Source organism: Pongo abelii, chromosome 7 (genome assembly GCF_028885655.2).
Source record: "Pongo abelii isolate AG06213 chromosome 7, NHGRI_mPonAbe1-v2.0_pri, whole genome shotgun sequence".
NCBI classification, from domain to species: domain Eukaryota; kingdom Metazoa; phylum Chordata; class Mammalia; order Primates; family Hominidae; genus Pongo; species Pongo abelii.
This window is the reverse complement of record NC_071992.2, coordinates 45,224,051-45,240,416: the sequence shown is the minus strand read 5'-3', so window position 1 is coordinate 45,240,416 and position 16,366 is coordinate 45,224,051. Positions and strand designations below refer to the sequence as shown.

The 16,366-nt window shown below is 39.6% G+C and overlaps 1 protein-coding gene across 3 annotated transcripts in view; it reads right to left on the bottom strand.

The window, feature by feature from the left end:
* Window positions 1-16,366, bottom strand: part of HGSNAT (heparan-alpha-glucosaminide N-acetyltransferase) — a 60,119-nt gene that overhangs the window by 32,306 nt on the left and 11,447 nt on the right. For all 3 annotated transcript variants that reach the window (XM_002819055.5, XM_054561532.2, XM_009243775.4), the window contains exons 3-5: window positions 9,217-9,353; window positions 8,884-9,005; window positions 6,408-6,477 (exon numbers count right to left, since the gene is read on the bottom strand). In XM_002819055.5, coding sequence (XP_002819101.3) covers window positions 6,408-6,477; window positions 8,884-9,005; window positions 9,217-9,353 — 329 coding nt within the window. The remainder of the gene's footprint in view (window positions 1-6,407; window positions 6,478-8,883; window positions 9,006-9,216; window positions 9,354-16,366) is intronic.

Sequence of the window (16,366 nt, the reverse complement as noted above, 5' to 3'; positions counted from 1 at the left end):
AAAGAAAGATATCCAGATAACATTAACTTGATTTACATGACTAACAAAAGATAAATATATTAACTGGTTTTCTTTAAAATGAGATTTCTACCTGGGAAAAAATCTTTTGAAAAGTCTACCCTACCCTGGCATAAACAAATTATCCAGTGCATAGGATTTTTTCCCCTTTTATTTTTTGGTCATGAACAGTTATACAGAAGCAGAGAAACCAGTACAGGCATAGCTCGAGACACTGCAGGCTTGGTCCCAGACCACCACAATAAGGCCAATATCACAATACAGTGACTCACACAAATTTTCTGTGACCCAGTGTATATCAAAGTTATATATTACACTATACTGTAGTCTAGTAAGTGTGCAATACCATTATGCACAAAAGGACAGTTTACATACCTTAATTTAAAAATGTATTGCTAATAAAAAATTAATGATTATTTGAGACTTCAGCAAGTCCTAATCTTTTTGCTGGTGGAGGATCTGGCCTCCATGTTGATGGCTGCTGAGTGGTCAGGCTACCGAAGGTTGAGGTGGCTGTGGCAATTTCCGAAATCAAGACAATACAGTTTGCCACAGACTTTTCCTTTCACGGAAGATTTCTCTGTAGCACGTGATGCTGTTTGATAGCATTTTACCCACAGTTAGACCTTCTTTCAAAATAAGAGGCAATCCTCTCAAACTCTGCCTCCGCTCTACCAACTACATTTATGTGATACTCTAAATCCTTTGTTGTCATCTCAGCAATGTTCACAACGTGGTTACCAGGAGTAGATTCCATCTTGAGAAACCACTTCCTTTGCTCATCTATAAGAAGCAACTCCTTGTCTGATCAAGTACTGTCATGAGATTGCAGCAATTCAGTCACATCTTCAGGCTTCACTTCTAATTCTAGTTTTATTTCCATCACATCTGCAGTTATTTCCTCCACTGAAGTCTTAAACCCGAGAGTCATCCATGAGGGCTAGAATCAACTTCCTCTAAACTCCTGTTAATGTTGATAATTTTACTTGCTCTCTTGAATCACAAATTTCTTAACGGCATCTACAATGGTGAATCCTTTCCAGAAGGTTTTCAATGGACTTTGCCCAGATTCATTGGAGAAATTACTATCTATGGCAGCTATACAGCTTTATAAAAACCTATTTTTTAAATAGTAAGACTTGAAAATCAATATTACTCCTTGATCCATGGGCTGCAGAATGGATACTGTGTTACAGGCATGAAAACAACATTCATCTGCTTGTACATCTCCATTGGAGCTCTTGGGTGACTTGCTGCATTGTCAATGACCAACAATATTTTGAAAAAAACATTCTTTCCTGAACAGTAGGTCTCGACAGTGGGCTTAAAATAGTCAGTAAGCCACGCTGTAAACAGATGTGCTGTCATCCAGGCTTTGCTGTTCCATTTATTGAGCACAGGCAGAGGAGATTTAGCATAATTCTTAAGGGCCCTAGGATTTCCAGAATGGTAAATAAGCATTGGCTTCAACTTAAAGTCACCAGTTGCATTAGCTCCTAACAAGAGAGTCAGCCTGTCCTGTGAAGCTTTGAATTCTCCTTCCTGGCTATTAAAAGTCTTAGATGGCATCTTCTTCCAATAGAAAGCTGTTTCATCTGCATGGAAACTGTGTTGTTAGTGTAGCCACTTTCATCAATTATCTTAGCTGGATCTTCTGGATAACTTGCTGCAGCTTCTCCATCAGCACTTGCCGCTTCACCTCGCATTTTTATGTTATGGAGATGGCTTCCTTCCTTAAACCTCCTGAACCAACCTCTGCTAGTTTCCAACTTTTCTTCTGCAGATTCCTCACTTCTCTTAGTCTCTACAGAACTGAAAAGAGCTAGGGCCCTGCTCTGGATTAGGCTTTGGCTTAAGGGAATAGTTTGATCCTCTATCCAGACCATTCAAACTTTCTCCATATCAGCAGTAAGGCTGTTTCATTTTCTTCTTTTTCTTTTTTTTTCTTTTTGAGACAGAGTCTAGCTCCTTTGCCTAGGCTGGAGTACAGTGGAGCAATCTCAGCTCACTGCAACTTCTGACTCCCGGGTTCAAGCAATTCTCCTGCCTCAGGCTCCAGAGTAGCTGGGACTACAGGCGTGCAACACCATGCCCAGCTAATTTTGTATTTTTAGTAGAGGTGGGGTTTTGCCATGTTGGCCAGGCTGGTCTCGAACTCCTAGCTTCAAGCAATCATCTGGCCTCAGGCTCCCAAAGTGCTGGGATTACAGGTGTGAGCCACTAAGCCCAGCCTGTTTCACTTTCTTATCATTTGTGTCTTCCCTGGAGTAGCATATTTAATTTTATTCAAGAACTTTCACAACTTGGCTAACTGTTGGGCACAAGAGGCCTAGCTTTCAGCCTATCATGGCTCTCGACATGCCTTTCTCACTAAGTTTAATCATTTCTAGCTTTTGATTTAAAGTGAGAGACATGCAACTCTTTCTTTTACTCAAACACTTAGAAGCCATTGTAGGGTAATTAATTAGCCTAATTTCAATATTGTTGTATCTGAAAGAATAGAGAAGCCCAAAGTGAGGGAGAGAAATGGGGGAATAGTCAGTGGGTGGAACAGTCAGAATACACTCAATACTGATTAACTTCACCATCTTATACAGGCGGGGTTGATGGCATCCCAAAACAATTACAGTAGGAACATCAAAGATCATTGATCACAGATCACCATAACAGATACAACAGTATGAAAAAGTTTGAAATATTATAATGATTACCAAAATGTAATGCAAAGACAAGAAGTAAGCACATGCTGTCGGAAAAATGGTGCCAACAGAATTACTCAATGCAAGCCTGGGCAACACAGTAAGAACCTCATCTCTACTAAAAAAAAAAAAAAAAAAAAAAAAAAAAAAAAAATTATCATGGTGGCACATGCTTCTAGTCCCTGCTACTTCAGAGACTGAGATGGGAGGACTGCTTGTGTCTGGGAGGTCAGTAAGGTCAATAAGCATTGAGTATGTTCTGACTGTTCCTCCATCTCCCTCCCTCTCTTTGGGCCTCTCTATTCATTCAGATAAAACAATATTGAAATTAGGCCAATTATAATTACCCTACAATGGCTTCTAAGCATTTGAGTAAAAGAAAGAGTTGCATGTCTCTCACTTTAATTTTTCTTTTTTGACATGGAGTCTCACTCTGTCACCCAGGCTGGAGTGCAGTGGCGCGATCTCGGCTCACTGCGAACCTCCACTTCCTGGGTTCAAGCAATTCTCCTGCCTCAGCCTCCCGAGTACCTGGGATTACAGGTGTGCGCCACCATGCCCAGCTAATATTTCTATTTTTAGTAGAGATGGGGGTTTCACCATGTTGGCCAGGCTGGTCTCGAACTCCTGAGTTCAAGCGATCCACCTGCCTAGGCCCCCCAAACTGCTGGGATTACAGGTGTGAGGCACGGTGTCTGGCTGCATGTCTCTCACTTTAAATCAAAAGGCTGCAGTGTGGGAGGTCAAGGCTGCAGTGAGCTGTGATGGCACCACTGCTCTCCAACTTGGGAGACAGAATGAGACCACGTCTCAAAAAAGAAAAGAATTGCTGGATGCAGGGTTGCCACGAACCTTCAATTTGTAAAACATGCAATATCTGTGAAGTGCAATAAAGCAAAGCACAGTAACACAGGGTTTGCCTGAAAAATGGACCTCCATCATCCAGCTTCAACAAGTGTCTACACATGGCCAATCTTACTTCATATGTCCTCTCACCCACTGTCCCTCATTCCTGCCTCGGACTGTTTTATAGAAAATCCTAGACATCATATCATTTCACGCAAAAACAATTTAGTATGTATCTCTAATGGATACGGACTATTTTTATTTCTAAATATAACCACAATACCCTTATCACATTTTTAAATGTTAGCAGTAATTCCTTAATATTGTCACATAGCCAGTTCAGTTTCCCTGTCTCATAACACGTTTTTATAGTTCAGTGGTTCAATTCAGTATCCAAATATGATCCATATGCCCAAGGCATACATTTGCAATTTCTCTTTTTCCCTCACAACTCAACTCTGATTTCTAGTTTATTCAACATGGATAACATCACCATCACATGCAAAATGTTGAAATAGACACATCTAAAGAAGGGTGGCCAGGCATGGTGGCTCACACCTGTAATCCCAGCACTTCGGGAGGCTGAGGCAGGTGGATCACGAGGTCAGGAGTTCAAGACCAGCTTGGCCAAGATGCTGAAACCTCATCTCTACTAAAAATTAGCTGGGCATGGTGTCACATGCCTGTAATCCCAGCTATTTGGGAGGCTGAGGCAGAGAATTTCTTAAAACCCGGAGGCAGAGGTTGCAGCGAGCAGAGATCGCGCCACTGCACTCCAGCCTACATGACAGAGTGAGACTCCATCTCAAAAAATAAAAAAAATTAAAAAAGGAGGGAAAGGAGAAGTTAAGATTTTTTTAAATAAAACAAGAATACTTAATTTTCTTGTTCATGCCTGTTGCCTAAGTGAAAAAGAGAGGGGCTCTTTATTCTCTCAACTTTTTCTGGTTGTTTTTTGGCTCACAGTCATGTGAACCTCCCTGGGTATGTTGGAAAGCGAGGGGGCGAGGAATAAGGGACTCCTGCTTTGTCAAGAAGAGCATTCTGCCCGCAGGCTGGAAGGGCAGCATCATGTGCAAAGAGTAGTTTCAGTTCCACATGGGGCAAGGTGGAATTTCTTCCCTTTGAAAATGCTTGATCTCAGCTATCAATTACTTTTTTTTTCTTGAGACTCCCTGGCTGGAATGCAGTGGCACAATCTCAGATCACTGCAACCTCCACCTCCCAGGTTCAAGCAATTTTCGTGCCTCAGCCTCCTGAGTAGCTGGGACTACAGGCACCCACCACCACACTTAGCTACTTTTTTTATTTTTAGTAGAGATGGGGTTTCATCATGTTGGCCAGGCTGGTCTCAAACTCCTGACCTCAAGTGATCCATCTGCCTTGGCCTCTCAAAGTGCTGGTATTAGAGGAGTGAGCCACCGTACCCAGCCTAGCTATCAATTACTTTAAAAAGTCATGTAATATGACCAGGTGTGGTGACTCATGCCTATAATCCCTGTACTCTGGGAGTCACAGACAGATGGAACACTTGAGTCCAGGAGTTCAAGACCAGCCTGGGCAACATATCAAGACCCTGTCTCCACTGAAAATACAAAAAAAACAACAACAACAACAACAAAAAACACCATTAGCCAGGCATGGTGATGCATGCCTGTGGTCCCAACTACTTAGGAGGCAAAGGTGGGAGAATCACCTGAGCCCAGGAAGTCGAGGCTTCAGTGAGCCATAATGGCACCACTGCACTCCAGCCTGGATGACAAGAGTGAGACTCTGTCTCAAAAAAAAAAAAAAAAAACCATAATAGATCCATTCACGTGGAAAGCATCCTGATATACTGAAATAGCATTTGCACTTTATCAAAAAGTTGATGAGATAATACCTTAACTCAAAGAAATGAAACTCCACTGCTAGAACCTTCCTCTATCCCTAAAAAACAGGTTACACACCGGCTTCTGGGCAACGTGTGGTTCTTTTACCCTATACACAGCTGGGGTCCTCATACATGGAATTATACTATTTCTAAGATGTACAAAGCTAGAGTATCACAGTGCAGAAATTCCCCAAAGCTTCAGGGTTTCCCACGCTAGCCGACTTAGAGGTTAGGTTTTCATTTTTCCAGTTTGGATATTGCTCACCAATAAAACCTTGTGGTTCTTCTTGAGACCCTAACAAGATAAGCATGAGAAAATTCACTCTTATTCTTTTTAAAACATGAAAAAAACTCTCCTTTGAAAGTTAATTAAAACTGGATCTATTTTACTTTCTTTTTCTAGTCCACTAATTCCCTCTTACCAGAATCACTGTTCACCACGCAGAGCAGGACCAGTCCCTTCTCCACATTGGCTAACAAACTAACCAAGGGACAGGGAGTCCGTGCGAGGTCCAGAAGAACAGCCACCAGGCATACATCTGTGCCACCAGATGCCTGGGCTGGCAGAGGTTGGGCAACTGGACTAGAAGGTGCCTCAGGGCTCAGGGCCAGAGATGGGGAGGGGAGTTCAGTGCAGCAACCTCCTCCTAAAATTGTCATGAGCCACTTCTGCTCGTTCAAAAGTCGGGTGCTTTAGGAAATAATGATTTCTCAAGCATTTTCCTCCTCTTCAGCCATGTGGGAGGACGGAAGGCAAAAATCCACAAGCAACTTTAATATCACTCCCCTAAAGTCAGAGACCACGTCTTAGTCTACATGAGTCCCTGAAGCCTAGCACTGGATGGACATAAAGGACACAGAAATGTTCATATCATCAAAGAATATGGCCACTTGAGGGTGACAGCTGCCCCTTCTGAATGTGTTATTTCTATACTCTGCCTTTCCAGTGGCGTCCTCCCCAAATATCGTACCTCAGCAAGAGCCTCAGAAAGGATATCGCGATGATGACAGCAAGACCAATAAGGAATGCAATGCTCACAGCTAGAAAAAGAGAAGAAAACACATTAGCCCCCAAAAATGTCATCATGAACATCGAAGACATCACATCATTACATTTAATCTATAAATGAAAACCAGTGAGGGGAAGCCTATATTCTCATGCTGAATTTCCTATAAGTAATTGAGAATGCTCACCCTGAAGGGAGTGATAATTGTCATTATAAAAAATACCAAACATAAACAAAAGCACAGAGAATGGTACCATCAACCTATATATAACCCATTAGCCAGATCCTAGAATTATCAAGATATTGTCCCTGTTGCTTCATCTATAACTACCCACCCACCCCCATGTCCTGCTTTTTCTGGCTAAACTATTTCTTTAGGAATCCAAGACATCATGTTATTTCATCCCTACATACTTCAGGATGTGTCTCTAAAGCCCTTGTAAAGACAGCCTGACACTGTGTGCCTCCTGACACAAGGCACTGAGAAGGACCCAGCCTCGCTTTTGCTGCATGCCACCAAAAAATGCAAAACCTCTACCTATTCATGAGAAAACACCAAACATCAAGCAAATCCAAATCAAGGACAGTTGACAAAATAACCAGACATTACCCTTCAAACCATCAAGGTCATGAAAGACAAAGAAAGACTGAGGAACTGTCCTAGACTAGAGGAGACGAAGGAGATCTGAAAGCTAAATGCAGTGTGGGATCCTACCTCAAATCCAGCACCGGAGAAGGATATTAAAAGGTACATTTAGAGAAATTTAAATAATCCCAATCAGTACTGTATCAATATTATGTTCAATGTTAAGAACAATGTTAAGTTGCTGGTTTCAGTAATTGTATGTGGGATAATTACACTGTGATTTTACAGTTTAGGGTTTAGGGGAAGCTAGGTGAAGGATATTTGAGAACTCTTTTTGCAACACTTCTACAAATCTAAAACTATTTTAAAACTAAAAGTATCTTTGAAATGGGCCTTTTGTTATATAACCACAATATCATATGAAATTAACAATAACTTCCTGGCCAACACTGAAAGTGTACCTGTTGCGGCTGCCCCATGACTGGTGGATGTGTTCAGCTGGTAAAAATTCCCCTTCACCTCGTGGTTTCATCCACTCATATGGTATATACCTGAATCACAATCACTTACTTCATTAGGGGTTGCGACATATCCTGCCCTTTTGCTGTATTTATTACCTGGAATTCTTCTCCACAGAATTTTCCCTCAACAGGGACTATCTCTGGTTACTCTGAATTACAGTTAAAACAGCCAAAATAAATGCTTAAATCTCTCCTTTCAACGGACAATTTTAAATCACCCAGTTAACATTAGGTGCCCTGATTACCTATAAAGACAAAGCATTGTTTTTGTTTTCTTTGGGAAGGCAGGCCTTGCTTATTTTAGTTTCATATGACCTCATGGTTTTTATACATTCATTATTTTTCTTCAACTACATATATTATTCTTCTTAATGCTTAAATTGTCCTACATTGGCCCTTTCATATTGGCTCCTGCGTTCTTTTGATATAACCTCATAATCTTTAATAGCTTCCCTGTGAACAGTACTTGTTCACACCACAGGGATTTGTTACTGCCTTTTGAAAGGCAGCACATACATTGTTACCTAATGCAGACTTCCGAATGGCAGATTTTCTTCAGTGGGGTTATTAGACAATGAATGATCCCTCCTTAACCTAAGAGGACCTCTGGACTGTCAGCAGAAGATACACAGGAAATACTATACCCTCACTCCTAAAACAAGGAGAGCTATTTGACAGTCAATTACCCTATTTCTAGTTTCTTTCCACTGCATTAACTTTTTTGGCTTATTAATGCTTCATAATTAAACTAAAAACTGTGAGAATATATTGATATATAATTTTTTTTGAGACAAGGTCTGGCTCTATCACCCAGGCTGGAGTGCAGTGGTACAATCTTGGCTCATTGCAACTTCCGCCTCCCAGGTTCAAGCCATCCTCCCACCTCAGCCTCCCAAGTAGCTGGGACTACAGGCATGCATCACCAGGCCCAGGTAATTTTTGTATTTTTTGTAGAGACGGGGTTTTACCACGTCACCCAGGCTCATCTCAAACTTGGGAGCTCGAGTGATCTGCCTGCCTTGGCCTCCCAAAGTGCTGGGATTACAAGCATGAGCCACCATGCCAGGCCAACAAATAATTTTTTAATGTCACATAATTGTATTATTATATACAGATAATACAATAAACATATTTTAAATATACCATAACTAAGTAGGATAAATAACCTATAATTTATGTGGATTTTTTGGGGGGAGTGGTGCTCATCAATGACCAAAGATTTAAGTTTTCAATTACAGAAAGCGTCATGGACTGCTTTGCTTTACAAACAGTACTCAAAAACTGAAACCTCTGAAAATGCAAATGTGAAAATCAGCAGAGAACATATACGTACGAAGGTTACTATCAACTGGATCCTCGTTCACAGCCAGGTCACAGGCAATTTCACTAACTCCATTATGGATGTTCTTTACCAAGAGAGAATAGTTTCCAAATTCTCCAAATCTGTATTCCAGCCTACAAAGATTAGGTAAAATTAAGACAAATGGTTAGATCAGAAAATAAGAAGTTGGATTTTGCCAATGTCATAGAGGCAGAATAATACATGTTCCTGGGTACGGACCAGAAAAGATAAAGAAAAATACTGTAAAGAGAAAAAAAGCTAAAACCAAAATAGAAAAAGAGAAAATGCAGACTTCACTTAGATCACAACAAAGCAGGCACAAACCTACAAACTTCTTTCTCTTCCAAGGTGTCGTTCAACTGCAGGATAGATCCATGCTGGGTGCTGACAGAGGCAGCTGCAACGCTAGGCTTCCCCGCTTTTGGACTCTGAGGAACGTTTGCCAGAACCTGAAACAAGCACTGTAAATAAAAGCACAACAGGTCAACCGCCAGGGGTTTTTCAACATCTGTTGATTGTTGGAGGACATAAATATCCAACTGGAGCTCCTGACACGACTTTTCCTTTATACTTATAAAAAAACCTCTACATTTCAATAATTTAAATTTACCTATTATTTTGTACTAAAACGAATAATAGGCTGGGCGCAGTGGCTCATACCTGTAATCCCAGCACTTTGGGAGGCCAAGGCAGGCGGATCAGGAGGTCAGGAAATCAAGACCATCCTGGCCAACATGGTGAAACCCCATCTCTACTAAAAAATACAAAAATTAGCTGGACGTGGTAGCACATGCCTGTAATCCCAGCTACTCAGGAGGCTGAGGCAGGAGAATCGCTTGAACCAGGGAGTCGGAGGTTGCAGTGAGCTGAGATCACACCACTGCACTCCAGCCTGGCAACAGAGCAAGACTGTCTCAAAACAAAAAACAAAAACAAAAAAAAATTCACTGTGTCACTATGGAATTGTACAATCTTCATAGGTAAACTTCACAAATTAATAAGTAGAACATAAATTAAGTCTTGCATTCTGTTGTTTTATTTAATATTAACAAGTAAGTCTCCATGATTTTATCTAATGTGCATATTTGTAACTTAATATATGTATTCTAGTCCATCAAATACTTTGAGTATTTGGGCTGGTTTCAAAGCTTTTTTAATCTATTTATTGTTTTTTCTATATAAATTATGTGTTTTAAAAGACCTACACATGAGGTTCTTATTACTTTTTTGTTTTGTTTTATTTTTGTTTTGAGGTCTCACTCTGTCACCGACGTTGGAGTGCAGTGGCATGATCTCAGTTCACTGCAACCTTCACCTCCCAGGCTCAAGCAATTCTCCCACCTCAGCCTCCCAAGTAGCTGGGGCCACAGGCAAGCATCACTACGCCCAGCTAGTTTTTTGTACTTTTTGGTAGAGATGGGGTTTTGCCATGTTGCCCAGGCTTGTCTCAAACTCCTGAACTCAGGTGATGCACCTGCCTCAGCCTCTCAAAGTGCTGGGATTACAGGCATAAGCCACCATGCCTGGCCAAGGTTCTTATTCTTTTCAATCCTTTCTCTAAGGCAGATTTCTAAGGGTAAGATTACTGGATTAAAAAAACAGTCATTTTAATAGCTCCCGTTATAAATGACCAAATATTAGTTAAATAAATCAAATTAAAGCAATATATTTATTTCTCACCAGCTTTACTAGGATTTTAAAATCATTTTTTGTTCAGTTACTAGATATTTATATCACAGCATTAAGACTATATTTTAAAATGATCATAAATTAAATAATTCAATAATTTTGTTATTTTGTTTCCTTTGGTGTGAAACACTATTTACATACCAAGTTCCCTTGACATAATCTTAGAAATATGTCCTCATATACTATAATATTAAACTTTTAACATTCTCAAATATTTCTCCATTCTAGTGCTTTCTGTTTCATCCTGCTGTACTATGTTTTCAATTATAAGTTTTAAATTTTTTAATATAGCCATACTAATCTGGCTTGTTGTTTCTTCTATTGCTTCATTAATTCAAAAATGTATTCTGCTGACATAGAATAGCTGAAAGGATTAAAAAAAACAGACCCAACCATATGCTGCCTACAAGAGACTCCCTTCAATTTTAAGAACACACAGACTCAAAGAAAAGGGGTGGAAAAAGGTATTCTATGAAAATGGAAACAAAAAAGGGCAAGAGTAGCTGTACTAATACAAAAGACATAGACTTTAAGCCAAAAACTGTAAAAAGAGAAAAAGAAGGCCATTATATAAAAGGCCATATAAAATGATCAATACAGCAGGAAGATGTAGCAGTTATAAATATATATGCACCCAACATGTAACAACTAAATATATAAAGCAATTATTAATAGACCTAAAGGGAGCAAACAAGTCTAAACAAAGTTTAAAAATCAAAATCATATCAATTATCTTTTCTGACCACAATGGAATAAAACTAAAAATCAGTAACAGAAGGAACTTTGGAAACTGTACAAATCCATGAAAATTAAACAACATATTCCTGAATAACCAATGGGCCAATGAAAAAATTTTAAAAATTAGCTGGGCATGGTGGTGGGCGCCTATAATCCCAGTTACACGGGAGGCTGAGGCAGGAAAATCACTTGAACCCAGGGGGTGGAGGTTGCAGTGAGCCGAGATGACACCACTTCTCTGTAGCCTGGGTGAAAGAGTGAGACTCTGTCTCAGAAAAGAAAAAATGTAAAAAGAAATTTAAAATGTTCTTGAGAAAATGTAAAAAGAAATTTAAAACTAAAAATGTTGTTTCCATATGACAATGGAAACACAACATTCCAAAACCTATGGAATACAGCAAAACCAGTTCTAAGAGGGAAGTTTATGGCAATAAATGCCTACATCAAAAAAGTAGGTGGCCGGGCACAGTGGCTCATGCCTGTAATCCCAGCACTTTGGGAGGCCGAGGCTGGCGGATCACCTGAGGTCAGGAATTCGAGACCAGCCTGGCCAACATGGTGAAACCCCGTATCTACTAAAAATACAAAATTAGCCGGGCATGGTGGTGGGTGTCTATAATCCCAGCTACTCAGGAGGCTAAGATGGGAGAATCACTTGAACCCAGAAGACAGAGGCTGCAGTAAGCAGAGACTGTGCCATTGCACTCCAGCCTGGGCAAAAAGAGCACAACTCCATCTCAAAAAAAGAAAAAAAAAAAGGACACACATTGAGGAAAGGACAGTCTCTTCAATAAATGGTGCTGGGAAACTGGATATTTACATGTAGAAGAATGAAACTAGACCCCTAGCTCTCACATCTTTCACAAACCAACTCAAAATGGATTAAAAGCTTAAATGTAAGACCTGAAACTATGAAACTACTAGAAGTAAGCATGGGGGAAACATTGCATGACATTGGTGCACAGGTAACAGAAGCAAATCTAGACAAATAGGATTATATTAAAGTAAAATGCCTATGCACAGTGAAAGAAGCAATCCACAGAGTGAAGAAACAAGCTATAGAATGGGAGAAAATACACACTCCACCATCTGACAGAATATATAAGGAACTCAAACACCTCAACAGCAAAAAAAAGTCTCATTTTTTAATGGGCAATAAATCAAAATAGGTATTTCTCAAAAGACATATACAACTATTATATGTCAGGGGAAAAAAAAAAGATATAAAAATCCCAACAGGTATATGAAAAAATGCACATCACTAATAATCAGGGAAATGTAAATCAAAACCACAATAAGATATCACCTCAACTCAGTTATTTAGATTGGCTACTATCAAAAAGACAAAAAATAATGCATGCTGGCAAGGATGTGGAGAAAGGGGCACTCTTACACACTGTTGTTGGGAATATAAATTAGTACAGCCATTATGGGAAACAATATGAAGGTTCCTAAAAATTAAAATAGAACTACCACACGATCCAACAATCCCACTACTGAGTATAGATCCAAAAGAAAGAAAATCAGTTTGTCAAATTTACAAGAAAAAAACAAACAACCCCATCAACAAGTGGGCGAAGGATATGAACAGACACTTCTCAAAAGAAGACATTTATGCAGCCAAAAGACACATGAAAAAATGCTCATCATCACTGGCCATCAGAGAAATACAAATCAAAACCACAATGAGATACCATCTTACACCCGTTAGAATGGCAATCATTAAAATTCAGGAAACAACCGGTGCTGGAGAGGATGTGGAGAAACAGGAACACTTTTACACTGTTGCTGGGACTGTAAACTAGTTCAACCCTTGTGGAAGTCAGTGTGGTGATTCCTCAGGGATCTAGAACTAGAAATACCATTTGACCCAGCCATCCCATTACTGGATTACCCAAAGGAATATGAATCATGCTGCTATAAAGACACATGCACACGTATGTTTATTACAGCACTATTCACAACAGCAAAGACTTGAAACCAACCCAAATGTCCAACAATGATAGACTGGATTAAGAAAATGTGGCACATATACACCATGGAATACTATGCAGCCATAAAAAAGGATGAGTTCATGTCCTTTGTAGGGACATGGATGAAGCTGGAAACCATCATTCTCAGCAAACCATCGCAACTACAAAAAACCAAACACCGCATGTTCTCACTCATAGGTGGGAATTGAACAATGAGAACACATGGATGGACACAGGAAGGGGAACATCACACACCGGGGCCTGTTGTGCGGTGGGGGTAGCGGGGAGGGGTAGCATTAGGAGATATACCTAATGTTAAATAACGAGTTAATGGGTACAGCACACCAACATGGCACATGTATACATATGTAACAAACCTGCACATTGTGCACATGTACCCTAAAACTGAAAGTATAATTAAAAAAAAAAAAAAGAAGTAATACAAGTCTATCTTGCTACAAGAAGTTTGTGTGGCTAATAAGGAATTTCCAGCATGAAATTCTTGCCTTCAAAGCAGCCCCCTGGCCTGGATTCTACAATAAAGATCAATCTCATTTTCATCTTTCAAAAAAGAAAAAAAAAAGAAAAGAAAATCAGTTTGTCAAAGAGATACTTGTACTCCCATGTTTAATACAGCACTATTCATAATAGCCAAGATATGGAATCAACCTTACTATCCATCAACCGATGAATGGACAAAGAAATGTGCTATATATTCACAGAGGAATACTATTCAGCCATAAAAAAGAATAAAATCCTCTCATTTGCAGCAACATGGATAAGCCTAATAATGGACATTATGTTAAGTGAAATAAGCCAGACACAGAAAGACAAATACCACACAATCTCACTCAGATATAAAAGCTAAAAATGTGACCTCATAGAAGTAGAGAGTAAATAGAGGTTAGTAGGGAAGAGGAGATAGGGAGGTTGGTCAACAGGTGTAAAAGTCACAGTTAGAATGGGATCAGTTCTGGTGACATATGGCACAGTAGGGTGACTATAGTTAACAATAATGCAATGTATATTGCAAAATAGATGAAGAGATGATTTTGAACCATCGCACCACAAAGAAATGACAAGTGTTTTGGTGACAGAAATGTTAACTACCCTAACTTGATCATTACCCAATGCGTACACTGGCTGGGCACGGTGGCTCACACCTGTAATCCTAGCACTTTGGGAGGCCAAGGTGGGCAGATCACTTGAGCTCAGCGGTTCAAGATACTGTACCCCATAAATATGTACCATTATTATGTCAATTAAAAAAAATAAAACTTTTTAAAAATGTATTCTGCCTTTTAAAATTTTTTTTAGTTTGTGGGTTTATTTTTTAACTTGAATCCTCTTGGAGTACTTGATACATGGTATACAGTAATTTTAAATACCTTTCCCCATGGTCTTAGTTACAATACTCTAGGTTCTTACATAAATTAGATTCTACTTCTCACACTTACATTGGTCTGTTAGTCTTCATTTCTCTTTTTTGGCTACATAAACGATCATGGCCTCACAATATATCTTATCTAATACAGCAAGTCTCCACATTGCCCAATCTCCTTTTGGGCCATTTTTTTTTTCTTTTAAGCTAGTCAAGCATGGTTGTCGGGGGAAACAATATTAAATCAGCTTAACAATAACCCACAATACTCAGACCAATTTGGGCCGTCTTTTGATCCTGCAACTCATTTACTTTTTCATATGAATTTTGAAATTATTTATGTAGACTATATAACAAATTCTATTTACATATTAATAGCAATTGTGTTAAGTATATTAATTAACTTCGGAAACACTGATATTTTTCCTGTTTAGTCTTGATATCAATGGTTATTGGCTATCTCTCCATTTAACCTATATTTTTCTCATTAAAATGTATCATTTTCAGACAGATCTGTGGTTCACGCCTGTAATTCTAGCACTTTCGGAGGCCGAGGCAGGAGAATCACTTGAGGCCAGGAGTTCCAAACCAGTCTGAGCAACATAGCAAGACCTTGTCTCCACAAAAGATTTTTAAACAAAAAATTAGCTGGGTGTCATTGTCCATGCCTACAGTCCTGGCTACTTGAGAGGCTGAAGCAGAAGAATTTCTTGAGCCCAGGAGTTTGAGAGTGCAGTGAGTCATGATCACACACCACTGCACTCCAACCTGGGCAACAGAGCAAGACCCTGCTTCAAAAATAAAAAATTATTTCTCAGCTTGTTCTTACTTCGATTCTGCTATCATTTTCTACCGTACGTATTTATTAATATTATTGCTTCTTTTTCTTTTTGTTTGGATGATTACACTGTTTGCTTTCAAAAACCTTGAGACCCCTACTGAACAGCTTTGCATTTCCCCTTTTCTTTCTTGAGATGGACTCTCGCTCTGTCACCCAGGCTGGAGTGCAATGGCGTGCTCTCAGCTCACTACAACCTCCGCCTCCCAGGTTCAAGTGATTCTCCTGCCTCAGCCTCCCGAGTAACTGGGACTACAAGCGCCCACCACCATGCCCAGCTAATTTTTGTATTTTTAGTAGAGATGGGGTTTCACCATGTTGGTCAGGCTGGTCTCAAAACTCCTAACCTTCAAGTGATCTACCCACCTGGGCCTCCCAAAGTGCTGGGATTAGAGGTATGAACCACTGCATCCAGCCTCCCCTTTTCTTTCTGATTAACATACATACCAACCTCCAAAGCTACAGGGAGGGGTGAATTGTAGCTTTGCCACCTAACAGCTAGGTAACCCAGAAAAATGTCACTTTATTTCTCTTAATTTCAGTATCTCCAGCAAATCCTCTCTCCTGGATAGAATCTCTCTACTGCAGTGTTGTTGCAAGTTAAATGAGACAGACCTGAAACATTGAACAAGTCCTCAGGAAACAGTAGCTGCAATTTCTATTACCACCATCTTTATTATTATGAACGTTTACATGCATTTTTTTCATAGGAATTGCTTTGGCCTGATCTAAAGATTTTCTACGAAATGCTCGTATTTATATTATAACCCTTATTATATTAGTTTGTTTCTTTGTTGTGCAGAAGTATGAGGTAGAATACATAATCCTGCTTTTTAAAATTTATCCAGTCTCTTT